At 47.9% G+C, this 25,421-nt stretch overlaps 12 protein-coding genes across 13 annotated transcripts; 7 read left to right on the forward strand and 5 right to left on the reverse strand.

Moving 5' to 3' along the window:
* Positions 1 to 173: 173 nt before the first annotated feature.
* Positions 174 to 1,480, forward strand: E1B28_009957 (uncharacterized protein). The gene is made up of 4 exons (XM_043154888.1): positions 174 to 307; positions 379 to 541; positions 591 to 723; positions 822 to 1,480. The coding sequence occupies exons 1-4, from the start codon at positions 263 to 265 to the stop codon at positions 940 to 942; spliced, it is 462 nt and encodes a 153-aa protein (XP_043007346.1). The 5' UTR covers positions 174 to 262; the 3' UTR covers positions 943 to 1,480.
* A 945-nt stretch (positions 1,481 to 2,425) lies between these two features.
* On the forward strand, positions 2,426 to 4,908 carry E1B28_009958 (uncharacterized protein; the record flags this gene model as incomplete). Its single annotated transcript, XM_043154889.1, has 11 exons — positions 2,426 to 2,827; positions 2,896 to 3,051; positions 3,105 to 3,265; positions 3,326 to 3,494; positions 3,550 to 3,700; positions 3,766 to 3,889; positions 3,946 to 4,173; positions 4,223 to 4,411; positions 4,468 to 4,551; positions 4,605 to 4,678; positions 4,739 to 4,908. The coding sequence occupies 11 exons, from the start codon at positions 2,426 to 2,428 to the stop codon at positions 4,906 to 4,908; spliced, it is 1,908 nt and encodes a 635-aa protein (XP_043007347.1).
* A 227-nt stretch (positions 4,909 to 5,135) lies between these two features.
* E1B28_009959 (uncharacterized protein) lies at positions 5,136 to 6,588 on the forward strand (the record flags this gene model as incomplete). The annotated part of the gene is made up of 4 exons (XM_043154890.1): positions 5,136 to 5,172; positions 5,244 to 5,662; positions 5,718 to 6,258; positions 6,311 to 6,588. 4 exons carry the CDS (start codon positions 5,136 to 5,138, stop codon positions 6,586 to 6,588), a joined length of 1,275 nt encoding a protein of 424 aa, XP_043007348.1.
* A 349-nt stretch (positions 6,589 to 6,937) lies between these two features.
* On the forward strand, positions 6,938 to 9,313 carry E1B28_009960 (uncharacterized protein; the record flags this gene model as incomplete). Its single annotated transcript, XM_043154891.1, has 12 exons — positions 6,938 to 7,215; positions 7,267 to 7,302; positions 7,362 to 7,539; positions 7,593 to 7,690; positions 7,745 to 8,014; positions 8,072 to 8,187; positions 8,249 to 8,269; positions 8,330 to 8,541; positions 8,596 to 8,660; positions 8,716 to 8,751; positions 8,810 to 9,211; positions 9,298 to 9,313. The coding sequence occupies 12 exons, from the start codon at positions 6,938 to 6,940 to the stop codon at positions 9,311 to 9,313; spliced, it is 1,728 nt and encodes a 575-aa protein (XP_043007349.1).
* A 392-nt stretch (positions 9,314 to 9,705) lies between these two features.
* E1B28_009961 (uncharacterized protein) lies at positions 9,706 to 14,344 on the forward strand (the record flags this gene model as incomplete). The annotated part of the gene is made up of 10 exons (XM_043154892.1): positions 9,706 to 10,327; positions 10,377 to 10,496; positions 10,553 to 10,684; positions 10,737 to 10,871; positions 10,922 to 11,335; positions 11,386 to 12,318; positions 12,366 to 13,635; positions 13,694 to 13,865; positions 13,925 to 14,022; positions 14,080 to 14,344. The coding sequence occupies 10 exons, from the start codon at positions 9,706 to 9,708 to the stop codon at positions 14,342 to 14,344; spliced, it is 4,161 nt and encodes a 1,386-aa protein (XP_043007350.1).
* Positions 14,345 to 14,785: 441 nt separating this feature from the next.
* Positions 14,786 to 15,213, forward strand: E1B28_009962 (uncharacterized protein; the record flags this gene model as incomplete). Its single annotated transcript, XM_043154893.1, has 4 exons — positions 14,786 to 14,876; positions 14,926 to 14,955; positions 15,010 to 15,143; positions 15,202 to 15,213. 4 exons carry the CDS (start codon positions 14,786 to 14,788, stop codon positions 15,211 to 15,213), a joined length of 267 nt encoding a protein of 88 aa, XP_043007351.1.
* A 630-nt stretch (positions 15,214 to 15,843) lies between these two features.
* On the reverse strand, positions 15,844 to 17,049 carry E1B28_009963 (uncharacterized protein; the record flags this gene model as incomplete). Its single annotated transcript, XM_043154894.1, has 5 exons — positions 15,844 to 16,167; positions 16,220 to 16,306; positions 16,363 to 16,504; positions 16,556 to 16,674; positions 16,726 to 17,049. The coding sequence occupies 5 exons, from the start codon at positions 17,047 to 17,049 to the stop codon at positions 15,844 to 15,846; spliced, it is 996 nt and encodes a 331-aa protein (XP_043007352.1).
* An 89-nt stretch (positions 17,050 to 17,138) lies between these two features.
* Positions 17,139 to 19,837, reverse strand: E1B28_009964 (uncharacterized protein). Of its 2 annotated transcripts, XM_043154896.1 has the most exons (8): positions 19,591 to 19,837; positions 19,513 to 19,536; positions 18,962 to 19,453; positions 18,303 to 18,903; positions 18,209 to 18,256; positions 18,034 to 18,153; positions 17,833 to 17,980; positions 17,139 to 17,783 (listed from the first exon to the last, which is right to left on the reverse strand). In XM_043154896.1, the coding sequence occupies exons 3-8, from the start codon at positions 19,393 to 19,395 to the stop codon at positions 17,461 to 17,463; spliced, it is 1,674 nt and encodes a 557-aa protein (XP_043007354.1). In that variant the 5' UTR covers positions 19,396 to 19,453; positions 19,513 to 19,536; positions 19,591 to 19,837; the 3' UTR covers positions 17,139 to 17,460. The 2 variants fall into 2 exon arrangements, with proteins under 2 accessions (XP_043007354.1, XP_043007353.1); XM_043154895.1 differs by having other exon boundaries at positions 18,303 to 19,536.
* A 288-nt stretch (positions 19,838 to 20,125) lies between these two features.
* On the reverse strand, positions 20,126 to 21,374 carry E1B28_009965 (uncharacterized protein). The gene is made up of 2 exons (XM_043154897.1): positions 20,938 to 21,374; positions 20,126 to 20,881 (listed from the first exon to the last, which is right to left on the reverse strand). The coding sequence occupies exons 1-2, from the start codon at positions 21,149 to 21,151 to the stop codon at positions 20,331 to 20,333; spliced, it is 765 nt and encodes a 254-aa protein (XP_043007355.1). The 5' UTR covers positions 21,152 to 21,374; the 3' UTR covers positions 20,126 to 20,330.
* A 644-nt stretch (positions 21,375 to 22,018) lies between these two features.
* E1B28_009966 (uncharacterized protein) lies at positions 22,019 to 23,072 on the reverse strand. The gene is made up of 2 exons (XM_043154898.1): positions 22,961 to 23,072; positions 22,019 to 22,909 (listed from the first exon to the last, which is right to left on the reverse strand). The coding sequence occupies exon 2, from the start codon at positions 22,897 to 22,899 to the stop codon at positions 22,177 to 22,179; it is 723 nt and encodes a 240-aa protein (XP_043007356.1). The 5' UTR covers positions 22,900 to 22,909; positions 22,961 to 23,072; the 3' UTR covers positions 22,019 to 22,176.
* A 278-nt stretch (positions 23,073 to 23,350) lies between these two features.
* Positions 23,351 to 24,008, reverse strand: RPL12 (60S ribosomal protein L12; the record flags this gene model as incomplete). Its single annotated transcript, XM_043154899.1, has 4 exons — positions 23,351 to 23,589; positions 23,645 to 23,792; positions 23,841 to 23,936; positions 23,994 to 24,008. 4 exons carry the CDS (start codon positions 24,006 to 24,008, stop codon positions 23,351 to 23,353), a joined length of 498 nt encoding a protein of 165 aa, XP_043007357.1.
* A 157-nt stretch (positions 24,009 to 24,165) lies between these two features.
* E1B28_009968 (uncharacterized protein) lies at positions 24,166 to 25,371 on the forward strand. Its single transcript, XM_043154900.1, has 6 exons — positions 24,166 to 24,304; positions 24,357 to 24,408; positions 24,464 to 24,554; positions 24,611 to 24,850; positions 24,920 to 25,217; positions 25,278 to 25,371. Exons 1-5 carry the CDS (start codon positions 24,223 to 24,225, stop codon positions 25,196 to 25,198), a joined length of 744 nt encoding a protein of 247 aa, XP_043007358.1. The 5' UTR covers positions 24,166 to 24,222; the 3' UTR covers positions 25,199 to 25,217; positions 25,278 to 25,371.
* The last annotated feature ends 50 nt before the right edge of the window (positions 25,372 to 25,421 follow it).

The following is a 25,421-nucleotide window of genomic DNA, read 5'->3' on the forward strand; positions in this document are numbered from 1 at the left end:
GGGGTGCGGAGTTTTCCAGCCAATAGGAGGAGGCCGGCTACCTTGAGACTCACCATATTTGGGAAGTTCCGAAGTTTTATGTGTCAGCCGCTCCGGCATTTATAGCTTTTTAATAATTTCGAACTCCGAATTGGCTTGATATAAAGACTCGCGTGTATCAATCTGAGATGTTCAGTTGAACTTTCCCCCGAACATTCACCTCCTCTGTTCCCGTCTTTTCCCCCACTTGCCTTGACGTATCCCTTCATTATATATTTCTAACATGGCTATGAAGAGGAAATTCGACTTTGAGGACGCGTCTCCTAATGTATGTATCTCCTCTGCCTCATGGGGTCAAAGCGTACTCGGCTAGGATGCTGATTGTTGATTTGTTAACAGAACTGCAAACAGCAGAAACTTGTCCCATTCCCTCATTATGGTTCTGATGATGATATGGATAGCATGATGACTGAAGCAGAACCTTTTTATGCTCATACTCGATTCTCATCCAACGCAAGCTCAACTTCAAGTACCACGTCTAATTCACCCGCCACACCTCCTTGTATGCGTTCATTCAATTTGTCTTCGGTTCTTGGCTAACGTTTCGCCAGTCAATTATCCCTCCTTCGATATCTATCCTATTCAAGACGATCCGATGCACACAGATGAACTCGCGTCTTCCCCTCAAATCCCTTCGTCTCCAGTTGGCCTCCTTCAGCCTTCGAGTGCCTTCCAGCATCATGGGTAGGTTCAGTTTCTCACATTTGCTATATTCACGAAGCTTTCTGCCGTTGTACTGACGTCTTTATTCGCCACGTTACATCGTGGCTGTAAACTCTCAGTTCTAATTGTTCTCAAATACCGAAACTCCGAGTCGCTTGCGCATCTGGACTGAACGGTAAACGTACAATGTGGAGTTTCTGCGAACAGTGTGGTTCAATTTCCATGGTTAATCAAGACTAGTCCCAACGTCAAAATCACTCATCATAACCTCACAACCCACCGAAAGCTCGCTTCATGCTCCTCCCGTCGGTTCCCCAATCATCCTCCCTTTCTCTCCTTAGTGTATTATAATTGCTCTTTCTCTCATTCTACCGCCGTGCTTGTTAGTGGAACATTCCTCGTCTTTGCTCTTTGACCCTCCCTTTCACAATCACTTTTCATATTCCCCTATTTATAACTAGGTTCTCTGGGGGACGATTAAATTATTTACTTTCGAGTTATATTTCTCCTTTTTCTGTTGTTTCTTCCCATTTGGTTGTTTGCCTTGTTTATATCTCCGGTTTCCTCGCCGACAACTCGCCTCGTCAACGTCCATCTCAAAAGACCAGGTTATTCGCCGCTGGGAACAAAACAAATTAATGTCTGCACCTCGAGTCGCTTTCTCTGTCCTCTCTCTGCTGTATAATAGTTGGTATGGTTCGCTCATACATTCGCTTTGTTCATGCTAGAATGCTCAATACACTCGTACTGATTTACATCTACTTTTGATCTGACTCCGACTGTTTTAAACTTTGCGTGCTCGCTAGACCTGTGTGACGGTGCCTAACCCGTTCTGCTTGGGCGTAGTGCCCCTCGCGTTTTGGGATGTCGAGCGAACTGCAACACATCCCCTAGCCTTAAACTGGCTACCCTGTACGTAGAACCTTTTCAACTCGTAGATTTCCTTCGACCGCTCCTAGATCGCTCTATCTGTTTCCCTTCCAACCGACGTGTCTTCTGCACGTATGGCAGCCGATCTAATATTTGACTTACGTTTTACGGGGTGACATCAAATTCCAGATTCCAGACTGGACGCGGAGCTCCGGGCAAACACAGTGGTACGCTCGCGTTCCATAGTTCCCTTGAGTTGCTGAAAGCGTTTGGTGAACCCGTGGGAACCTGCCTACAATCACCCATCTCGCTTGATTGTCGCAGTACCTCCCTTGACTATAGTTGGCTTTCGTCGACTGGCTCTTGTGCACTGAACAGAGACGGCGGGGAAGACCTCAGCAGCTTTAAATGTAAAGGAACTTCACCAGGTGAATAATAGAAGGCGAAGGCTCTGCCATGGGCAAGCTTAAGTAGAGGAAAAGGTTCCGTCTTCTAGAGCCATCGTCTACAGGCCTACTACTGGTGCTCAATATATATACCTCTAACGGTAGCGACCAATATGTGATATCTAGATCTGGCTTCCCGATAACCACTTGAACCATCCTACCGATTGCGCTCGAGGGTGTCCGATCGAAAATCAAGGACGAATTCGGCTTTCTGTCATGTGTTCATGTTTCACGAGGCCACCTGCCGTACATCCCGAAGGAAGCATATACAATTTCCCACGATCCTACACAATGTTACATAACTCGGCAATGAGCTCCACTTTTCCGCTCCACAATACTGAACTCCGGCATTCTAGGGCATACCTATAAAAACTGCCCATTCTTCGTTGTGATGTGTGCTTCCAACCATGTCCCCCACTACCAACTCGGAATCGAGAGCGAACGGTAAAGCATCCATCGAAAAACCAGAGGATTCAGCCTCAGTTTCTCTCAAGGAACATACCCACAATCCCAAGACTGGCGTTGAGAACTTGAACGCCAAGCTCGCCAATCCTCTTGCCGGTATCGCCCATGAAGACCTTGTCGAGCAAGCCAAGCTCTTCGCAGACAGGTTCGATCTTCAAGATCTCACCCTGGAACTTCAAAAGGGTGCCTTGGTCGCTCAAGATCCAGCTGCTTTCGAGGATATAGCGTTATTGGACGAGGAAGACAAGGCTGCCTTGCGTCTGGAGTTGACTCATAGATGGTCACATCCAAAGACGTTGTACTATTTGGTCATTCTGTGCTCCATAGCTGCTTGTGTTCAGGGTGTACGTTTGCGATCGATGTTCTCGCAAATCCAGTTCGCTAATACTCAATCGTGTGATTGCCTTTTCAGATGGACGAAGCAGTTATCAACGGAGCCAACATTTTCTTTGCCAGTCAGTTTGGTATTGATCCCAACGAGTCCAGTCGCAATCAATGGATATTCGGTCTTGTTAACTCAGCACCTTATTTGTGCTGTGCAGTCTTGGGTTGTTGGCTCGCAGACCCGGTAAATTTTTTTTTGGGAGCTGCATATCCAAGCTCAATTTTATTTCAAAAAAGCTCAACCGTTTCTTCGGCCGCCGAGGCACAATTTTTATCACCGCTCTGGTCTCGTTTATAACATGTATATGGCAAGGTCTTACCAACACTTGGTGGCATCTTTTCATTGCTCGTTTCGTTCTTGGCATCGGTATTGGTCCTAAGAGTGCCACAGTCCCAGTGTAAGTTCTCACTCCCGACTCCAGTCAAAAGCAAGACGCGCGGCTGACTCTCACTCATAGTTACGCTGCAGAATGTGCGCCTCCAACAATTCGAGGTGCTTTGGTCATGATGTGGCAGACGTGGACCGCTTTCGGTATCATGCTTGGTACCGCAATCGACCTGGCATTTTTCAGAATCCCTGATCAGAGCGGTATCCATGGATTGAACTGGCGTCTGATGCTAGGTAGTGTAAGTCACTGTTTTCTTCTTTTTACGCCTGACTCGAGCCTTTCTCCCCCCCCAGGCCGGTATACCCGCGCTTCTCCTGGCTCTCCAAGTCTTTTTCTGCCCCGAATCTCCTCGTTGGTATATGCTCAAGGGGCGCTACCGCGAGGCCTTCAATTCTCTTGCTCGTCTCAGACACACCAAGCTACAAGCCGCTCGCGACATCTACTGTACGTTGTTCTCTGCGGTACGGCCCCCCACATGAGCTCAAGACATATCACTCTATAACATATAGACATCCACGTCCTTTTAGAAGCCGAAAAAGACATCAACATGCATCGCCGGAACAGGCTCTTTGAACTCTTCACTGTCCCTCGTAACCGTCGGGCCACCACTGCTTCCTTCATTGTCATGTTCATGTAAGCTTCTACCCTCGCACTCAAAACTGATTGATTTACCTTCTCTTCACCCTTAGGCAACAGTTCTGTGGTATCAATGTGATCGCTTACTATTCTACGAACATCTTCGTTCAGGCCAAATTCACTGAATTGCAAGCTTTGGTTGCATCTTGGGGATTCGGTATGATCAACTGGCTCTTCGCCATTCCAGCCATCTACACCATCGATACCTTTGGTCGTCGCAACTTGTTGCTAACTACCTTTCCACTTATGGCCATTTTCTTGCTCATGACTGGTTTCGCCTTGTGAGTGCTCGCTGTTCACTTCCGTCCCTCCGCTGAGGTGATATTACAGCTGGATCCCCTTCGACCCAAATAACCCTCATGGCGCACGCATTGCCGTTGTCGCCCTCGGTATTTACCTATTCGCAATGGCTTACTCCCCAGGAGAAGGTCCTGTACCATTTACGTACTCTGCCGAAGCGTTCCCTCTATATGTTCGTGACATTGGAATGTCCTTTGCTACGGCTATCCTTTGGTTCTTGTATGTCTTCTTCGATACCAATCCCATTCGTTTCCGTTCTCACTCCACAAATTTAGCAACTTCATTTTGGCACTCACCTGGCCGCGATTACAGGGTGCATTCAAGCCCCAAGGTGCATTTGGTTGGTATGCCGCATGGAAGTATGTTCTTTGGTCCCTCTGCATATCCTTTTTGACTGACGTTGATGTCCAAGCGTCATCGGTTTCATAGCGGTTCTATTTTTTGTTCCCGAAACGAAAGCGCTATCGCTCGAAGAGTTGGACCAAGGTACGTCTACCCATATTGAGATCCTTGGAGCCCCGGCTCAACCATTCGTTGCACAAACAGTCTTCAGCGTTCCGACACACACGCATGCTGCGTATCAACTAAAGGCACTGCCTCATAATATCAAGAAATATATCTTCAGGATGAAGGTCAAAGATCTACCCCCGTTGTATGAACACGAAGGATCTGTAGGGACAAAAACATATGCTCCTGGTGGTGTGGGCCATGCTTGATTAACGACTTATCATTCAATGACGACAAAATGGGGAGAATTATTTATTCCTTCCACCTTATTAATATCCACCATCCACCCATCGCTCAATGGTTGAAACCTTGTATTTCACAATTATGTGTACTCCTCGAGTATTTCCTAATATTTCCTAAGTATGAATCTTGAGCGCGTGGCTGTGAAGTTACGATATTTGCATCCGCATGGCATGTTTCTTGCAAGTCACCTTCGATGGCTCAAACGACTGTCCTACAGTATGAGGCACCCTGTGAGTACCCTTTATTTTGTAAGAGTTGCACGGTAAATGTCGCAGATCTCACCAAAAACCGTGATTTATAGGGCCAGTGTACGCATTAGATTGGTGCAAGACACCAGCACCTGGCCAACAATTACGACCGCGATCTGCTTTTCGTTTAGGTCTAGGCTCCCTCCTTGATAACTATCAGAACCGAATAGCCATCGTAGGCCTTCGAGACGAGCGAGTTTTGGTGGAAGATGACTACAACGATTATTCTGATTTCACGATTCTTTGCGAGACACAGCATGGGTATCCTGTTACGAATTTACAGTGGCAGCCTGCGTCAGCTATAAATTACAGTTGGTCTGGGAAAAACAATTCGGAGCTGCTGGCTACGACAGGGGATGCGTTGAGGATCTGGGAGTATACGAGTGATGGATCACCGGCGATGTCAGGTTTTGTGGGCAGGCAGCCGAGTGGAAGTGGGCACCAGCTTACGATGAAAACTGCCCTGTCTGGGGTGCGTTCCGGATATGATCATGAATTTTCATTGGTTCTGACAACTCCCTGCACAGCAATCAAAACTTCACACCCAATCAACGGGTGCACCGTTAACCAGCTTTTCCTGGAACGAACGACGGCCAAGTCTGATCGTCACTTCATCTATCGACACGACATGTACAGTTTGGAATATCGATTCTTCATCTGCTGTGACGCAGCTCATAGCGCACGACCGAGAAGTATACGACGTAGCGTGGCTTCCTGGGTCTACGGATATATTCGTATCGGTCGGCGCAGACGGTAGTCTTCGGGCGTTTGACTTGCGAAGTTTAGAACATTCAACAATCCTTTATGAAACGCCCCCACCGAAGAATCCTCCGCCACCTTCCGCTACGCCATCGAGTTCTGCTAGACCTCCTACATCCCCACTGTTGAGAATCGCTTTCAACCCAGATGACCCAAATTATATGTCGACATTCCACATGGATAGTTCAGATATCCAGATACTAGATATGCGAAGTCCAGGTGTGCCCATGATGGAGCTCAAGGCCCACCATGCTCAGATCAACACGTTGGGATGGGCGTCAGCCGATAATCCACTGTTAGCTAGTGCCAGTGAGTCGTTTGAGGTGAATTGGTGTAATGATACTAAGACCATTGTTGCAAGGTGATGATTGCCAACTTTTACTTTGGGATCTGGCGAATTACACCAAGGGTGGAACGTCTCCTCGCAGTGCAGGGTCCCGTTTAAACTCACCGAGACCTGATATGAAGAAAACGATAGTGACTGAACCTATAATGGCTTATACTGCTCCAAGCCAGATAACAAACATGGCGTGGTCACCGCCCATACAGGGGATCACCACGAATACTGGACATTCGACTGCGACCGGAGAGTGGTTGGCTATAGCTTGCGGTAGAACGATCAGAGCACTGAAGGTTTGATCATTTGAATTTTGAACAGGGTCGAAGAGACACCCATATCATCGTGTGACCGGGATACTTGTGCCCGAGTGCCTTATCTGTTTATCGTACCTCACACCAGTACCTATTCTGTGACAGTTGTATTATAATAAATTGCCATGGCGTCGAAGACCATACGGTGGAATGTCAGCTCCGAAGCACTAAGCGTAGCAAAAGGGGAAAAAATATGCCAAACCACCGATGCACATGGCCCCATCAAACCAACAAGTCCCAGCTACTTAAAATTTGGGCAAATGTATTTTTTCTTCGGTTCTCGCCCCATCCTCGACAGGTCCTCCTTCCCTTCCCGTTACAGAGAACTTTTCTCGAAATGTCGACGTTCGCCGATCCGCCCCATTCAGATGGCTTCCAAAGATCGGCTACCATACAACGGAAACCTTCGGGGTCCTCAGGTTCCATCGAAGACGAGAAACGGGGCGCCGACCCAGAAGTTGTGGTCAACAACGGTGAAGACAGAATCGATGAAGAACATCTTTCGAGCCCTACGTTCTATCAAAGATTTCGCCCTTTTATCCTGGCAGTAGTGGCAGCCGTGATTCTGGGATGGTGGATTAGCTCAATTGTGCTGAAGGCAACCCGACATCGTTGGTGCGACGTCCCTCTCGCATTTCGATGATCGATTACTCACAGTCTTATTAGGATCGTTCAGACGCTCTGGGCATGGTTCTTCCTTCTGTCAGTTATTTTTTTCACTTGTCCCACTCGGAACATTGCTGACCCCATTCTTTCATTAGTGTCATTGCCTTCAGGTTCATACCTAATCGAATCGTCACGAAACCGGTCGGTGCAGTCTGGGGAACTCTCGTTTCAGGACCTTTCTTCAAGCTTCCCTACATCACTCGTCTCGCTATCGGATGGTTGTGTTTAGTTGCTATCGTTTTTGGCTCCGCTTTCGGTTTCAAACCGCCAAATGTACGCCTTACCCTAGTGCTCCCAATTCTGCAACCGCTAATAGCTTAGGGTAGGGTTCGACCTATGTCGACCGTGTGATTTCGGTTTCCGGACTTGTCCTGTTCCAGTTATGTTTCTATGCTGCATCTAAAAGTCACAAGGATATCTCCTGGTATGTCAGTTCCACATCTATGCAACACTCTTGGCTAAAAAAAGTCGACCACAGGCCCACGGTTGTCGTTGGTCTCTTCAGTCAACAGGCAGTCGCCCTCTTTGTTCTCAAGAGCAATGCGGGTTTCTCCATCTTTAAATGGGTTGCTGACCTTGCGGCCGATTTTCTATCACAAGCCAACCCAGCTGCCCAATTCTTCTTTGATGCGGAAACAATTGGAAAACACTGGTTCTTTGTCAACACGCTCGCTGCAATCATCTTCTTCATTGCATTCGTGCAGGCTCTCTATTACCTTGGTGTCATGCAATGGGTCCTTGACAAGTTGTATGTATTACAATTTCTCCCTCTCGTGTTGAATTGCTGTTACTCACATTCTCGTAGCGCATGGTTTTTTTTTAAGATCATGAACGTTTCGGGAGCTGAGGCCGTTGTAGCCGCCGCTTCCCCCTGGATCGGTCAAGGAGAGTCGGCTTGTCTAGTCCGTCCCTACGTTGATTGTACGTACTCACGCCCATTTCCTTCCGCAATGATCTCCATTTGACGCATACCCCGAACTAGTAATGACTGACTCGGAACTTCGTACGTGAAACGCCATTTGAAACTCACTACTCACTGCTTACCGGAATCTACATATGACAGATTTGACGATGACATCTGGTTTCTCTACCATCGCCGGCTCTGTGATGATAGCCTACATCAACCTGGGTGTTCCCCCACAGAATCTGGTCACTTCATCGGTCATGAGTATACCCGCGTCAATTGCGATTAGCAAAATGCGTTTCCCTGAAACGGACGAGCCTGTCACTCGTGGGCGAGTCGTCATAGACCGGGGAGTGGAGAAGAACAAGCCTGTGAGTGCTTCAAGATCATATATATCCGTGCTCATCCACTTATCTTGATAATAGTCCAATGTCGTCCATGCATTCAGCAACGGCGCCGTCTTTGGGCTTGTCGTTGCTGGACAGATCTTGTCAGTATTACACCAGAATCGTCCCGTACTCCATTCCTGACCCTTAATCAATTAGGACCAACGTGCTGACCGTTTTGGCCCTCGTTGCCGCGTAAGTATAATCCTATCCTGCCCCCGTAACTCCCACGTTTACTCTAAGTATTCTCTAGCGTTAACGGGTTCCTCACCTGGATTGGCAAAGGCTTCGGTATCCATGCCCTCACGCTGGAGCTTATCCTGGGTTATGTTTTCTACCCGGTAACCTTTTTCCTCGGTGTCCCACGTCCAGAAATCCTCCGCGTCTCCAGACTTCTTGCTACTAAACTCGTCGCAAACGAGTTCGCAGCGTACCTCACCCTGCAGGATTTGATGAAAAGCGAAAGTCCGCTTTCATATCGTGCACATACGATCGCTACATATGCTCTTTGTGGTTTCGCAAACCTTGGTTCTCTAGGTATCCAAATTGGTGTTTTGGGTGCCATGGCTCCTTCGAAGAAGAGTGTGCTTGCTAAGATTGCTTTCTCTGCTATGATTTGTGGGTTCCTGTCGACTTTGCAGACAGCAGGTATTGCGTGAGTGTCCTCGTTCTCTTTCTCTCTGTTTTCATTCTGGCCATCTGTTATCCCTATCTGATGCTACCTTCTTCTTGTTTTCGCAGGGGTATGCTTGTATAATGAGAGCATTGACGGCTGACTAGGACTCCTAATGTAATTTCTGAATGACGTATAGCTACAATGCCACCGCACAATCAAGTTGTATGTCGAGATTCATATATATAGTCCGAAAAGGAGGTTTCGGAAGACTTCAATGTTACTTGAGTACCTTGTAATTAAGGCATTTGTAATCTGGTACCGGTAGCATCGCGCAGCGACCTTCCTTGTACAGATCGGCTAGCCAGAACAAGAACAAGATATGATTGGCTGACTACGCTACTTCAGTAACTCAGCCACTTGAGGCGTTTGAGCTTTGACGCGCCGTATCACGTGACTGGTATTGTTATCTACGCCGCCTCGTGTTGCTTTCGCTCAGGCCGTCAGGCCGTTCAACGGGTTGTCCTTCAACGGCAATGGAGACGCCCTCGGCGTCACCTCCTCAACCTCGACTTCGAATTTCTCGGTTTTCTCAGCCGTCCTTCCTTGATACAAGCCAACACACTGGTCCATCGCGGCTTACCGAATCTTATTCTCCAATTGCCAACCACTATATCCATGAAAATGACGACCACGAGAACCAAGAAGATACTCCAAAGCTTGCGGCATCTAATGTACTTCCTACCGTCAGCCTCAATGAACACAGGATCATCGGGGAAACGCCAGCAGAGCGTTTGAAGGCTCTGTTGTCTCTCGTTCCCAACGATAGCACGGTTAAAGCTCGACGTCAACTCCCTCTTCCACAAGAACCCTCCTCGACATCGACGATGGATTTGGTCGACTCAGACTCTGATGTTGCACAAGTCGGATCAGCGCACCCTAGTCTTGCCCACGAAAGCCTTAAAGCTCTGTTCTCGCGTGCTCTCCGGGACCCTGATACGCCACAAAAGAGTGTTGGTGGAAGGGCGAGAAGGAGAAATAGTATTGATACGAGCGAGGTGGAGGTCAGTCCGCGGGTAGAGAAAGTTCAAAGGGATCGAAACAGTTTCAAGGGAAAGCGAAGGAGTATGAGCGACGATGAATTGGATCCCTCATTTAGTGCGTTTATCACAGCTATCATTCCGATTTTGACTGACTTCTACCGAAGAATTCTCTCGAACCAATGATAATTTCAAGCATTCCCAAGCTTCAACGTTTCAGCTTCTGCGTGAAAGATTGTCTGGCTCAGCACTACGGGATCAGTCGATCTCTGACATTCCCTCCAGCAGTTTGTCATTCATCTCTTGCATGGAAACGAGTTTTCAGTTGACACAAAGACCCTAGGACAAGACAACAGTCTTGACAATGACAGTTTCTTACGTGACTTGAACTTGTCTCATGCACCTGCCACAAGTACACCTCGACATTCCGCTCATAATTCTCTCAAAATGTCTTTGAATTCCGAATTTCAATCCAGTAATTCCGTTTCTTTTCTCCCTCGGTACGGACTCTAACCATTCCACCTCAGACCTCCTTGACCAAGACTCTGAAATGCAGCAAGCCATGAATGCATCAAATAGCTACGAGGAATCTCAGTCCCATGAAAAGCACAGGAATTCTCAAACAACGAGTTTGAGCACACCCATTAACCGAAGAGGGGCGGGTGAGTGCAATGCCAGCTTGTCTTCTTCACTGTCATTGAATTTCTGGCAGATTTACACAACGAAGTCCAAGGTTTTCCTCACCCGTCCGATAGCAAGTTGCACCAAGTCTCTCCTTCGCACCACAGGTACACGGATTCGAAACATAGCCCTTCTCTTCATGCTTTCCCGCGAAGTACCTCACCCGCGGTACACGCTGAGGCATCGTCCTCGCGCTCCAGGACCAAGTCTGATGCCATGCATGGACGAGAACACCACTGGAATCGTCATCAAACGAAACCCGCAACACCCGATTTGAAACATCGACACTCTCTACATAGTCCGGGGCTGCGAGGCTCTTCGCCTGCCGTTCATTCGGAGTCCAGGCGTACCTTGTCTCGTCATGGGAGTAGCACATCCATTGGTAGTGCCGGTAGCCTTGATGATAATGCATCGCAGTCGGGTTCAGTCGGGTCTCAGTCAGAATGTGAGTGCAAGCTAGTTTTTTACTTCTCGTGACTGAGACGATCGTTTTAGATCGGGAATTACTCAAACAGCGAACGATAGACAGCCACGGACGAGAACGGGAATGGAATAAAACTCGACCTCGAACAAATTCCACTGCTAGTGTCAACAGTCTAAACGATCGCACACATACACACAGTATACCTTCTCGACCTAGTTCTCGGCTCTCCGTTTCTTCTCCATCATTTCACCATCGACACCGCTCATCCTCCAGAACTGGCTCTCCAACGAGCTCTAATATGAGTGTAGACTCTGAATTTGAGCGAGAAAAAGAAATACAGCATGAGATAGACCATGAACGTGAGAGAAATTGGAATTCACCTCGACCTCACTGGGACAACGTCCGGAGTCGTACCAACTCAGACGCCTCTATCCCCTCCTCGCCGTCACCCGTTCCTACCACTCCTACCATACCTTCTTACCTCCACAAATCAACGAATAGCTTTAGGCTACGTGCTGAGAGTTTAAAGGATAAGGCTCGTTCACCCGGGCAGACACAACCACCTAGTGTTTCACCGCCATCAATACCACGACTCTCCTCGCGCCCGTCATCTTCTAAGGCAACCACGCAATCGAACTCACCAACCACCTCACTCAAGTCCCCTAGATTTCCTGCCCGTACAGGTTCCCCTACACCTCCTCTCAAGAATGATTTGTTACCGCGTACTCGAGTACCACTCTTAAACGACTCCACCTTGAACATACCTAGTTACAAAGGGCATACAAGAACTCCTTCCACCGCCCCATCCAGCCCTCAGCGCAATCGAAGTACACGAGCCAGTCTTATTCCCACTTCGACAAAAGGAAAAGAGAAAGAAAAACCACCACCACCTTCTCCCTCACCCGCATACGGTAGTAGCCTTAACTTCCCTATGATTCCGGTGGTAGTGGTGGACACAGTAGACACCAACAGTGAGGGTCAAGCGGACGGAGTTGAATCAACAGGTAAGCATTCATATCCCTGATATGGTCATACCTAACGTAGATCACAGATACTGATGAGGAAGGAAAACAAGCTCTTGAGAAGACACCTACTATCAAACCGAGTTTCACCTTACCCTCTGAGTTTGAAACAGAAGCTGTAGCTTCTGTGAATGAGTCTGTTCCTAACCGCACTCCCCAGCAACACGATGAAGCGACATTGTCCTTGACGGAAGTATATTCACCTGTGCGTATGTCCAAGGACGAAGAAAGACTACAGAAAGTTCTCTCCTCTCCGGATACTTCGGTCGATGATTCAGCTGCCCTACAGACTTACATCACGTCTCCTCCTTCGCCACCTCCATCACCGCCATCGGATACGGCTTCTACTCCTGATGAACAACCACAACCTTCCTATCAACCCCCCTCTACACCTCGCCGCTCGTCATTTAGCTCTACCACGCTTTCTTTTGCAACCCCAACGCCGCCAAAGGGGCTTCCTGAACTTCCTGGCCCTCCCCTACTCAACGATGACACCGATTCTGATATACCTCATGAATTTGAGAGTGTAAATGCGACCGCTCTCAAGACTCCAAAGCCACCAGGTGCTTGGTCGTACACACCCGCACCTCAACGCCAAAACGGATTGTTGAGATCTCAGTCATTGCCTGAAGTCGAGGAAGAACCGCAATATGATAGTGGCTTAGCGACACCCGTTTCATCTCTGTCTCGTGCATTGTCGGTCCCGCCCAAAACTCCTGCGTTGCCCGGCGGATGGATGCCCACGCCATATCCAAAGAGCGTGCGGTTTGAAAAAGACGAATCTGTAGGCACAGATCAGTCGGCCCTTGTATCAGATTCTAGCGTGGAGCCAGAGTCTAATTTCAAACAGGCTTCAGAGCGACTAAGGCAACAGCTTGATGCCGGACAGGTCGAGGCCAATGGGACGGTCAAGGCATCTACGGAAGGGGTTGAGAATAATGGGAGCGGAAAGGATGCGTCTGTTTCATCGATAAGTACCCCTCCACCATCCAATCCCGGTTCTCCGAGTTCAAAAAGCCCACGTTCGAAAAGGAGATCTCTTGTCAACATCTTGGATGAATACGGAAGAGAGATCTCTAACGAAGAATCGAAACCCAAGGCCAAGAAGGAGAAGCGTGGTTCACCTCCCCGCTCTACTGTTCGCATCCTAGACGCGATGGGACGGGAAATAGATGAGACTCGATCTGAAACTATGACGACTGTTGAGGAGAATAGTGAACCTCTTAGTCGGGCGGAAGCATTGTCACGGCTACGTGAGGGCCTTCATGATCTTTCACAAGGATTTGAGGAAGCCCAGCGGTATGACATTTCTACCCTTTCTAGTCTTTCGTAACTCTGCTGATACTGGTGAGACCAGAAATTACCGCGATGGAGGCATCACACAGGGACGTATCAAGGAGCTCAGAGCCGAATCAGAGCATGCAAGGCAGACGAGGCAACGGCTGCAACGCAGGGTATTAGACGAGGAGGAGCTCAAGAAGAATTTCATCGAACCTCTAAGGGCTAGCATGAGGCGTAGTAAAATCTCTGTAAGTCATGATGTGGAATTGAGCACGTCGAGCAAACGTCACTGACTTGAGTATCAAAGGCACCCGCTCCCATGAAGTCGTGTTCTTCATGGTTACCCAGATCATGGATCTGTTGGGTTTTCCTGGCCCAGATCCTGTTGATTTTCATTATGTATCGGTATGGATGAGTTCCTTTTTCTAGATTTATCACTAACATGTGTGTTTATTGTCTCAGAATATCCGTATCCCATGCTACTCATTACTTTTTGACGACCTATTACGACCCTTACTACCCGGATATCCATCTCTATCATACGAACCCGGATTACCCTTCACAATTGATGTCGGTCAAGGAAGTGTTCTGGCGTGAGGGTCTTCGTGCTTCTGCAGTCCAGGTGCTCGATAATATTCTCATCTTCATCTCACGATTGCACAACTCGGCATGGCGACTCTGGGGTACCGACGATCTACATTTGGTTACGACATGGCCTCCAACATGATCTCTTCCTGCGATTTTCTGCGATCTATGGTGTTATGTAGCACTTATCTTGTATCTTTACGCGCTTCGTGTCGCGCAGGCTCGAGTTTAGTCCGGCGATGACAAGTGGTGTGAATAATGCCGGTTGATGTCATATCACCCAATGATATGAATGCGAGTTCCTGGAGACCAGTGGTATGAGACCACAGGTTGATGATTTTGGATACGTAGAAGGCTTAGCCGTGGCCAGCGAGGGTTGAACAATTTGAAGCTTGGAACACTGGTCCTCAAAGTTATACCTGCCTGTCCTTACCTAGTGTGGTCCACGTCTGAACGATGAAAACATGGGATTTCTTGATCTCACGCTCACCATTCACGGCTAGGTGACCGCAACCAACAGCAAGTCTGTCCTTTACGTTTAAGCTTCATTTTTCTTCATCGACTATCGTTTCACTTGATCCCAATGGCGCGTTTCGCCTTCATCGCTGTCCTCGTATCTGTTTTCGCGATTGCCGTCTTCGCTGCACTCGTGGCTCGCGGTGCTTTCGTGACCCGTGCCTCTAAAGAACCCCCGTACGCTCAGTTCCAGATTTCCGACGGAAGCAGAGGCTAAAGCCAATGCCGTGTGTGTCGGTGAGTACCTAATCCTTCACCTTGCAAGTTTCGTCACTTGATGTGTCCTTTCAGACCATTTCCAAGAACAGGACCTCCCGACGGTTGATGATGCCGGCTTGGAAGCCCTGGAGACCGTGCGCGAAGTTGTGGAGGATGCTGAGACCGAGCTTTTCAACTCTGCCATCCAGGTGCCCAAGGTGTTGAAGGTAAGGGATTGAACCTCTGATTGAACTGCATTAAGGAAAGTTAGACGATATCTCGCAGCCGATGCCCTAGAAACTCGGAAGACCCAGAACAAGGTTCTCAAGTGGGCCTGTTTCTCCCCAAGTCCTGAAGATTCAGATAACGTCTTTGAGTTTGCTCTGGGGTCTGGACAACTTGTCGTTCTGATTGATATGGTTTTGCCAGCTTGCTCAAGCACAGGCGGACGGCCAGGACACCAATACTGACACTTGCTCCACCAAGCCAAAGATATTGCCAGACAAGAACGTTGGCACTGATTATAAAGATACATAAGACATAAAGAGCCACGTTTTTAAATTACTTTGTCCTCGTAGTATATGTCAAGGAACTGGTTCGACCTGAAATCCTGAAATGCTTGAAGCCGCGTGAGGTTTGTTCCAGCTGTGACTTTGCCGAACGGTAGTTTATATATCTCTTCAGTGAGCCGCGTTCGCTAATGTGTTTTGAATTGAATGTGTTTTCAGACCCTGGAACAGTTAACCCACAGCTGTCACCGAACGAGTGGACCAGCTTAAGCAAAATTCTGCCTCTAGTCAGAGCGGAGATACAAGTTCTCAGCTTCGTGCATTTCTCTAGCCCTTTTCCAATATCCAATATGCTATGGACACACGTTGTTGCACTTTGAATCAACCCTCATACCCAACAATACGTAATAGACCTTAATCATATTTCGCTCACCCCGGAATACGGACCAGCCCTGTTTTCTTCAAAATCGCGCAGTGCCTCCTCTTTATTTTGCCAGAGCATCCTGGTTTTGTCGTTTCTCTCCAAGCATGCCTCTAGTCTTTTGATAACTCGGGCTTCTCCAGCTGCTCTTGCTTTCTGAACAAGGGCAGTGGTCCTTGGTATGCGAATCGCTTCGTACTCGTTGAATGCGGACTCTAAGGTGGCAGTGGATGGCACATTTGTGTCAGTATTATGCTTTACCAAGCAACGGACGAGGTGGTAGACATCTTCGAGGGCTTGATTTGCACCTTGTCCCAAATGCTGTAACTGCTTTGGGAGCCTGAATGGTGCTTGAAGGTATGTTGATACGTACTGGACTAGTTGGATGCGCCGCATCACCAACAAGAACCACTCTACCTTGATGCCAAGTTTGTAGCTGCGGGCGGTCGTACAACCCGAACTGTCTGGACTTTAGAGTTGCGCCACCGTACACTGGGAGCACTCATTGAAGCGTACCTTCACGATTCTCTCCGAGGTTTTAATGAGGTCCCCTGCTCCAAATTTCCACTGGGAACACTCGTCTGTTCTCAACTGCTTCAACGTGGAATTATCCACATTGCGCCACGTTTCCCGCATTTCTGCCTCACGTCGTGTAACACTAGAAATCGTTGCTGTTAGTCAGTCTATCGTTTCGTGCTTGGAGGCTCACGCCCAGCCATAATGCGTCTCCGAAATCTGATACGTGATGATGTGCGCTCCTACACCGAGGAAGTTGACGATGGAAGGGACCTCACTGAAGGGTGCGGGTCGTTTGGAGAATCCCCCGGTCTCAGGAATGTTTAGCCGGAATAATGAGCAGACGATTTTAGAGCCTCATACCTGCACCAAGCCCGTAAATGACGCTTCTTCCTTTCCAAAAAGCGAAGTACGAGTTACACTATGAAGACCGTCGCAACCCACAACGAAAGTGGCTGTATCGACGTGTCCGCCTTCGAGAACAACATCGACCGACTCGTCGTGGCAATGCACATCGACCACCTTCCGTTCCCAATAAATGTCTATACCTTGTGCGACCGCCGACTCTGCAAGCATGTGAAGAAAGTCTTGTCGGTGGACTCCAATGCCCACCCCGACGGTCGAATCGTTTGAGTCCGCCTCACCCAAGAGCCCTTCATCCCCTGGAACGGCAGAGTATATTTGCATTTTCTGGAGAACCTTGCCAGGGAGATTGTCTACTATTCCTGGAATTAGAGAGAGGACTCGCCAACCATTGGTTTGCAACCTGACACATTTCGCTAGAAACGCAGAATTAGGTGGACTTTTAACCTGGAAGAACCCACATTAAGCTAAGACCCGCTTCAGCGTTCTGCTGTAATCTCTCGTAGATCACGGGCTGGTATCCTTTGTGTTTGAGAAGCAGGGCCAGTACCGGGCCAGCGACCCCACATCCTATGATAATTACTCTGCAAGAAGATTGACTCGTCATCGAGTGAGGAGCTTGGTTACATACTTATCGTCCTTCATCAGAAACACTTTCGATTCGGCCCGGGATGGAACCGGAGCCTGAGAGAAGATTGTATCGTAAAGCGCTAGCCACCACATACAACAAACAGTTCACGACTCGACCGACTTAACCCAAACCCTTCCTGGCAGACTCATAGTCCCCCCTCGACGGCATATCTCCTCCAAGACATCTACTCGCAAATCTGCTCCCATCGCTCCACTTATTTCGACTCCAAGTCCTCGCGGTCTGCTCTCATCATATGACACAGTGATAGCGACGAGACCAGAAATTGGGGGACGCTCTGGGGATGACATAATAACCCTTGGTTTTTGCATCTTCGTGATGGATTCCAAGTCTGTTGACTCAAACAGAGAGTCGGTTGAACTGTTAGGGATAAACACATTGACGGGGATTTTCCGCGGAGTCAGAGTACCTGAATGAAAAATCTCAATGATGGAACTCGAAGTAGGAGAGAATTAGACCTTGCAAAACTGATTGCAGTATCTCCTCCGTCACGTCGATCTCCGCCTCCTTCGTAGACTGATCATCTGAGGGGTTTAATTTGATACCCTCTGGTAACCACTGACAAGAGAGGAGGGTTTCGTTCAGCCAGCATTGCTCTCGGACGATCTAAAAATGAGTCATAAGTTAATACGCTCACGGAACTATATAACTGGACTGACTTCGAGCACTCCCCAGACTTCCTTCATGCTATGGACAGGAACTTTTTCAAGTATGAAACCAGGCTCTTCCGGAGCAGTCAAGCGTAACTGGAGAGGGGGGTGCAGAGAAGTTGGAGAGACCTGAACAAGGTGATCAGTTCCAGAAGAGAAAAGAAGAGAGCGTGGCATCGCATACATAGAATGCTGTATAGCATTCGGGAGAGATAGGAATGGAGGGATTGAGCTGGTGTCCAGTCAGTACTAGAATCGCCACCAACTGCGTGACGTACCAGAAGATCCACCCAGCTACCGGACCCAAAAGACAGCATACCCACTGAGCTGAGCGTTTCCATGCTGCTCAACGGGTTTATGACTAGCTCTATATCCCGCATTCTACTCTGGCTCATTACAACTCCAGATGACTTTCCGTCGGATGTAAAATCCAAGATCCAGATGTTTCGGCCAGAAGAATCATCCAAAGTCGCGTCGAGCGAAGATACCGATATATCTAGTTGTGGAAAAACGTGTTCTGGATCGGAGAGACCGAGTACTAACGGAAAAGTGGGTCGGGAAGTGAGGTTCGGCATAGACATCGACGGTTCAAACAGGTGAGTTTCTGTCGGTTGAGATAAAAGTAACGTGCACATTGTCGCTCCTCTAGGGCGATCGGAAAGGTATGAGCGAAGTCCTGAGAGGGGAACGTCGAACTGGGGTAGGCTGTTTGTTGCATCTATGAGTATATCGTCTGCAAATTTGCGAAGTGTCGTAAGGTATACAAGAGGAGAGATATGTATGAGGAACGAGAGAGACGGGAAGAAAAGATAAGGCAGAGGTAGAGCATGAGAACGAAGTAGAAATATGTCCAGTGGTGGACGAGTGGTACCTGAGGAACTGCGAAAAGAGTTGGACCCGCGGTATGAAATAGAGGAGAGAGTATAGCATAACGCACGATGCGATGGCCTGTGCTTCTCGTTTCGACACGTCCTCGACGACACTCCAAAGCTGGTCGACGTCAACGAACCACCGCACTCCACCATCTCCTTTCCTTTCAGCGAGCCCGTCCAGCATCACAAGGTACCTAAGGTCGTCCAGAACAATTTTACCGAGTCGTGCCGCTTCAACTGGGTTGCGGGTTTCCTCTGGCTTCTGCACTTCTGCAAAAAACCGTTGCAAGCTGTTCTTTAAATATGCATCCAAGGACGAGGATCCATCCATTGTAGAAGATTCGGAGGTCAAAGAGGAAGCAGCATATGTTGTTTTGATACCCAAGACTTGAACATTGGCCTCTGTTCGGGAAACTAAGAGGTCGATGTCTATCACCAAGACCTTTCCGCCGAAAACAAGAACCATCCCTCCTTCCTTTTCATCCTTAAAAGTTTCCATCCCCACTTTTTTGCCCCATCCTTCTAGACGAGAAATACACCAATCGACAACATCTGGTCTATTGAGTGGTATGTCTTCTCCGTACTCAGTGGTGGATCGTTTTCGGAGAGTGCTCACTATGTGTTGTACATTTTGCTCTGACTAGTTGGATAGTTTCAGTGAATGTCATCATTTGCCGAGAAGAACTGTCTTAACGAGGTGTAAAGAGTGCTGAATTGCGGCTTGTTGTCGAAGAAGAGATATGAGTTTTGGGTTCGTAAAGATAGTGGATACGTATTGATTGAGGGAAGTCACGACCTGATCAGTGGCTTGAATTATATCCCGCAAAAGGCCACATGTCGGTTCTGAGGACGTAGCAAATGGATGAGTGACGCGCGAAGCGAGTGCATCGTCTGCTTCGGAATTTTGTAGAGTCGATAACAACGTTTGTGGTAAGTTGTCCATAACGGGCCACGTGCCCATTGAACCAGGCCATTATCACTGGGGACAATTTGATGTCATCTGGCACGTGTCCAGTACCAGTCATGCAAAAACAATAGGAATTTCTATTGTTTTTGCATGACTGGTACTGGACACGTGCCAGATGACATCAAATTGTCCCCAGTGTATAAGAGAGATTATTTCAGATGAGGACATCTGGTGCCGGCGCTACAGTACAACGACTGGACGATGGGACGGCAATAACGTGAGCTATATACCAAGCGTTGCGTACCAAGGTGTGTCAAAGAAGGTGGATTTCAAATTTCAATCAAGTTATACTTACATCGTCAATTTTTTTTCTGAGCGGCCTACGATTATGGAAACAGCTGTAATGCCCATCCTTACAATGTTCACTAGATGTGTTCAAAGCTATGTACCCCTTGTCTGAAGGACATTGTAATGGTGGCCGGGTCCCGATAAAAATTATTATAACAAAATTCATTAAGTCTCTGGTGTCAATCCGAGTGCTCCTTACGCGGCTCGGAATCTCTCTCCTTCTCTTTCTTCAACCGCGGCCATGCCTTTCCAGATAGATCCTTGAGACTCCCTACGTATCCGACGACTTTGCCGTGAGGTACCGTCATGTCAGGAAGGTGCAGCCAAACGGGGTCGAGCAGTTTGCCACCTGCTTTAGAGCCCAGAGCACCTATTTCATTCAGATGATCGCCCACCACCTTCATAATCCTAGAAGCCAACTCCACATTACTCAACTCCGACTTGTGCTTCATGATTTCTTGAATCTTTGATTGCGCCCTTATCAGGATTTCAGACGCCTCCTCCTGGTGCTCGTCTACTATTTCTCCGACAGAGTTAAGAATCCTGTCGATGACCAACCCTGAACCTGGTACGAAGACAGCATAACTCTTCGCGATTCTGCGAAGGTACTCTACTGCTTCATTCGGATGTCGTTTGAGAACAGACTCTCTTGTCTGACTGAGATATTCGTTGACTTGTTTGACAGCATCTACAGCCCTTTTAATACCAGATAGGTGGTAATAGGTGTAACCTGTCCAATGATGTCAGGAGTGGCAGGCCGTTTGAATGGTGAAAGAAGGTTCTTACCTGCACCGATAACAATCCCACCGCCTACAATCCCTGCCAGCAGATGCGAGAGGATTGAATCGTAGCGGAGACGAGGAGTGGTTGCTGAGTTGTTCACCTGACTGGCGAGCCGTACGGGTGAAGGATATCGATACGGCCCCGCCGATGGGTTTCTGCGCAGAATCCACAGCGGTACCAGCCCTGTTCTCTTGAGTCGGAAAAATAAAGGCAGCATCGGCAACAACCTTGGAGGTGGCAAGCAAGTGGCAAGAGATCCTGAACAGGCCTAGTTCGGCAACACCTCAAGAGCGATCTTTTTGAATCCTGGGGGTTTTCACTGATAATTTCAGTTAAATATTAAGTACGATTTGTTTGAGACAGGAAAAGTTTGTGTCAAAATATTGATGCACCAAAATGAGTTGGCCCCGAAGAGGGTTTCTTGAGTCGTAGCATGGAAGACCACAATCGAGATTCGAATTCATCATGTATTCAAAAATGTCCAATTTCCACTACAAATAGGCGACAGCACCCTCAGCACAGGGGTGCGAGATCGCCTGGCTCGATCCAACTGTGGGATGGCTCTATCTTATTACACTGTATAAGTACAGAGAAGAGGAAGGCCGAAAATTGATAGTATTGTTACATAGAAGGAATCCGAGCAGCGCGAGACAGGGGGAAGGGGGGAAGGGTGGGAGGCCAAAAATACAACTTCGCAAGCCAGTGAACGAACTAGGGTGGGTAAACACAGAAACACTAAAAACACATCAGTGAGAAAGAGAACGAGAACAAGAGGGGCGGGTGAGAGAGAGAAAAAAATCACGCACCTGCCAATCGGAAATTGAATTTGTTTAAACCCAATCTCTACAACTTTGCCAGGTCCAGGTCCCCAAAATTCTGGAGTTTTCGAGAAATGTACATGTAGTAATTGTGATCCACTGTGGTTTTTTTTCGCGCGTCCAAACAACCTCAAGACCCGTTGAGAAATCATTGGATGCTACCCAGATCTCCCCAAAACCTCTTGAACAGCCCGAGATGCAACAAAGAAACAGTATGGAGATAGCTGATAGTTAGCAGAGAATGCTTGTGCCGTTGGGAGGTTACCGAGGAAGAATGATTTTTTGCTGTAGACTCAGACCGATCAGATCTACTGTTACTGGATCGGACTGGGGCGTTCTGAGCGACACACCTGTGATGATGCAACATACCACCTTCGTAAGTACGAAAATTACAAGGGCACCGAGTTTTGTTTGCCGCTTTGAATTATGAGGGCTTCTCTCGAGACCGAATCTTTTCAACCGCTTCGTCCCATCCCGCCGTAAGGCACGCTCTCACAACCTTGGATTGTAAGCATTCGATCCGTCTCTTAACCATATCCTGACCAAATCTTCCAACCACTGACCAGCCATGATCTATCTCATATTGCACAGCACGCTCCATCACACCACAAACCAAATTTGTGCCATTGGAAGGAGTGACGAAACGAACGATAAAAGCCATGAATTTGTTGAAAACCGTTGGAAAGAACCCTTTCGATGCAGCTGACCTAGCAAACTGATAAACAACCGGTATCATTTCAGCAGGGTACCCGGATGTGTATAAGGCGTCAAAATGTTCATGTTCAAAAGGATTCGGGCATAAACGACGACCAGGCATATGATGTCGACTGGGAAGTAGAGATATCCAAACATAGAATATATCCGCGCTACGTTCGGAGATATCTGAGAGTTGAGCCAAAGCCGGTTTGAGGTAGATGGACGAGTGTCTTATTGGGATGCCATCATAGTGAAGCTGGAGGTAGACGCGATAGGCGTATGCGTATTTTCCTTGTTGGACAAGAGTTCTAAGGGCTTCGTCGGTGCAGAACGGGTCTTTACGATATCTCGGTTTCCAAACTGATTTGTTTGTCGCGCACGAAGCATTGAGTCTAAAGTTGGGGAACTTTGCAGTGGAGAGAAAGCTCCTTCTTGTCGTGAAGAATATCATGGGATTGAGCCTGTATATACTCCGTGTGAGCTCAAGTGTACAGAGAGCATCGAATACTCACCACAAGGAGCCAGTGAGTGCAAGTAAAGAGCCTCGAGGGTGTAAGTCAAAAGTAGGCCTTGCAGTGTTGGAATTCAAACATTCGCTTATGTAAAGCCGGAAAAGTGTTTAGAGGGTCGAGATTGCTCTTAGGTTCCGGCAGTTCCGAATTCTGGGACCACGCCGTGTAATCTATCTATCTACTCGGCCTGCTTCGTCCCTAGGCTATAACATTATCCATATATATATACAACATTTCATAGTCGTACGAAACAAACAGTGTTCAGAAAGTTGACCACGTAGGGCCAAGGTCGTGGTTTCCAAACAAAAGTCTCGATGGGGAAGCTCAGACGAAATGCACAAGGACAACAAAGAAAGACTGTGTGAGCAACTATACAAGGTGGTGTACCGGTTACTCATCAGGAATCTCTATGTCCCCAGATTTGATTCCGTCGATGATGTCGTGAGGGGGTTGACCGTCGACTGTGCATCCTACACTTTGTGCAGTTCCCAAAATCTCCCTGACACACCCAGAAAGCTCCTTCGCAAGTGACTTCGACTTCATCGTCCGTGCAATGTCAATGATCTCGTCCAAAGGAATGTTGCCGCTGTGCTTTATGTTTTTCTCCTTCTTTCTGTCGCGCGGGGGCTCTGGTGGACATTGTAAATCGGCTACCTCTGAAAGAAGAGACTGCAAAGAACACACCTTTGAGGGCCTTGATGACGAGTGATGAAGCAGAAGGAACGACAGACACAGCAGCTTGACGGTTTTGTATAGTGAGTTGAACGGTGACCCGAAGACCTTTCCACTGTGATGTAGCCTTGGCAATATCTTCACCGACCTTCTTCGGTGACTATAGCAGCGGATTAAGAATTGTCTGAAGAGCTGTGTGTGCACTTACGAGACCCAAAGGACCAATTTTTGGTGCTAACGCAGACGAAGCACCGACTTCACCACCGGTAGCACGAAGGTAGATAATTTTGATTTCGTTGGGGTCCTAGGAAAACCAGATATCAGTAATACGTTCAGGATGACAGTGAACGTCGGTATTCACGAGTTTTGGGGCCATGGCGACGTGAAGGAATGGGCGATTTCGATGATGGGTCAGAGATTTACGGGTTCGCGTTCGCCCCGGCGTTGGCCGAAAACTGCACAGTTGTAATGAGTGGCTGACCTGCCATTTACAGTAACTTCCATTCTTGGCCGTCTCGCCAATGACTTCAACCGGCTACTGAGGACCCTGCGCTTTCCCTGGTACACTACGCTCGCAGTGCCATGGGTTCATGGATTCCTCTGGATCGGGAAGGGTTGAACTCCCGCCCGCTTTTGAGGATGCAAACGTAGACCATCTTTTTCATCTCATAGGTGCTTATCTTCTTTTCCTCTTTTTTGTCTACTTGAATATGGAAAAATACAGCCGAAATGCTTGAGCGATTAATGTCCCATAATGATCGCATTCCTCTCATTCCGTGGGTGAAATGTTCATCGTTCTTGAGTTGTTGGGGCTTAGAAGATTGTCAACAGAGAAAGCCTTACTCGATTTCATTCCCGATCTCCCCCTGGGATTTCTGTGTTAGATTACCTCAAACGTATTGTCAAGTACTGTAAAGTCGAGGTGAGCCTTTTTTGATCCCGCAGGCTGGCTGACAGATTGACCATCTACATCATCAGAAGTCTTGCCTTCTAATCCTGCTATTCTACATCGACCAGATCTGCAGTAGAGTCCCCCTCTTCACCCTCTCATCGCTCACTTGCCATCGCTTTGTGATAACTGCCATCACCGTCTCGAGCAAAGGTCTATGCGATGTCTTTTGCCCAAACAGTCTTTATGCCAAAGTAGGCGGTATATCCTTGCCAGAACTGAACACACTCGAGCGAGAATTCCTTCAAATGATCGGGTGGCAACTAACGGTCAGCAAATTCCCTTTCTTTTCTCTTTGGCCCACCCAAAATCCCTAAGTTACAACCCCACCCGATTAGTGCACCCGTGAGCTTTTACAAGAATACTATTCGAACCTTGTTCGTACGAGTACATCAGGTCGATTCGTCATTATTGGACCCCAACAACCACCGATTAGCACACCCGTAGACGTGGACACAGATACAGATACTTCCTCACAAACACCCTCGACAGTAGCCGAGCCATCTGCCATACTCATCGATCCTTCCTCGATTCCCCTGGATGTCAACCGTCGACCCACCATAGAACAGAATATGGCATTTGCTAGTTGGACTGACGAAGGAAGGAAGGCATTTTGATAGCACGAATACAATTTTGGTCAGCAATGGCACTTTTGTGGCGGAGGAAACACATTAAATAAGTGATACGACTACCCAGCCTATATTCTTGTAAAACACACAAGGCGGAAAATTGCAAACGATTGAACTTGATTGCGATGGCCAGTGGAAAGAAAAAGTTAAAAGAGGTGTGTAAGAAAGAAAAGGAGCGTTGTAATGTTTGGTCTAGTAAAATGCATACTAT

Source organism: Marasmius oreades, chromosome 6, assembly GCF_018924745.1.
Source record: "Marasmius oreades isolate 03SP1 chromosome 6, whole genome shotgun sequence".
Classification (NCBI taxonomy): Eukaryota; Fungi; Basidiomycota; class Agaricomycetes; order Agaricales; family Marasmiaceae; genus Marasmius; species Marasmius oreades.

Bases quoted from the DNA above. Each gene is read 5' to 3' on its own strand.
- E1B28_009957 (XM_043154888.1), top strand. From the start codon at position 263: ATGGCTATGAAGAGGAAATTCGACTTTGAGGACGCGTCTCCTAAT. The intron at 308-378 runs GTATGTATCTCC...ATTTGTTAACAG, and splicing joins TTGAGGACGCGTCTCCTAAT to AACTGCAAACAGCAGAAACT. The intron at 724-821 runs GTAGGTTCAGTT...GTAAACTCTCAG, and splicing joins AGTGCCTTCCAGCATCATGG to TTCTAATTGTTCTCAAATAC.
- E1B28_009964 (XM_043154896.1), bottom strand. From the start codon at position 19,395: ATGGAAACTTTTAAGGATGAAAAGGAAGGAGGGATGGTTCTTGTTTTC. The intron at 18,257-18,302 runs GTACGTCACGCA...ACTGGACACCAG, and splicing joins GTAGCTGGGTGGATCTTCTG to CTCAATCCCTCCATTCCTAT. The intron at 18,154-18,208 runs GTATGCGATGCC...CACCTTGTTCAG, and splicing joins AATGCTATACAGCATTCTAT to GTCTCTCCAACTTCTCTGCA.
- E1B28_009965 (XM_043154897.1), bottom strand. From the start codon at position 21,151: ATGCTGCCTTTATTTTTCCGACTCAAGAGAACAGGGCTGGTACCGCTG. The intron at 20,882-20,937 runs GTAAGAACCTTC...ATCATTGGACAG, and splicing joins TGGGATTGTTATCGGTGCAG to GTTACACCTATTACCACCTA.
- E1B28_009966 (XM_043154898.1), bottom strand. From the start codon at position 22,899: ATGATATTCTTCACGACAAGAAGGAGCTTTCTCTCCACTGCAAAGTTC.
- E1B28_009968 (XM_043154900.1), top strand. From the start codon at position 24,223: ATGGATTCCTCTGGATCGGGAAGGGTTGAACTCCCGCCCGCTTTTGAG. The intron at 24,555-24,610 runs GTGAGCCTTTTT...CTACATCATCAG, and splicing joins TCAAGTACTGTAAAGTCGAG to AAGTCTTGCCTTCTAATCCT. The intron at 24,851-24,919 runs GTCAGCAAATTC...CCACCCGATTAG, and splicing joins TGATCGGGTGGCAACTAACG to TGCACCCGTGAGCTTTTACA.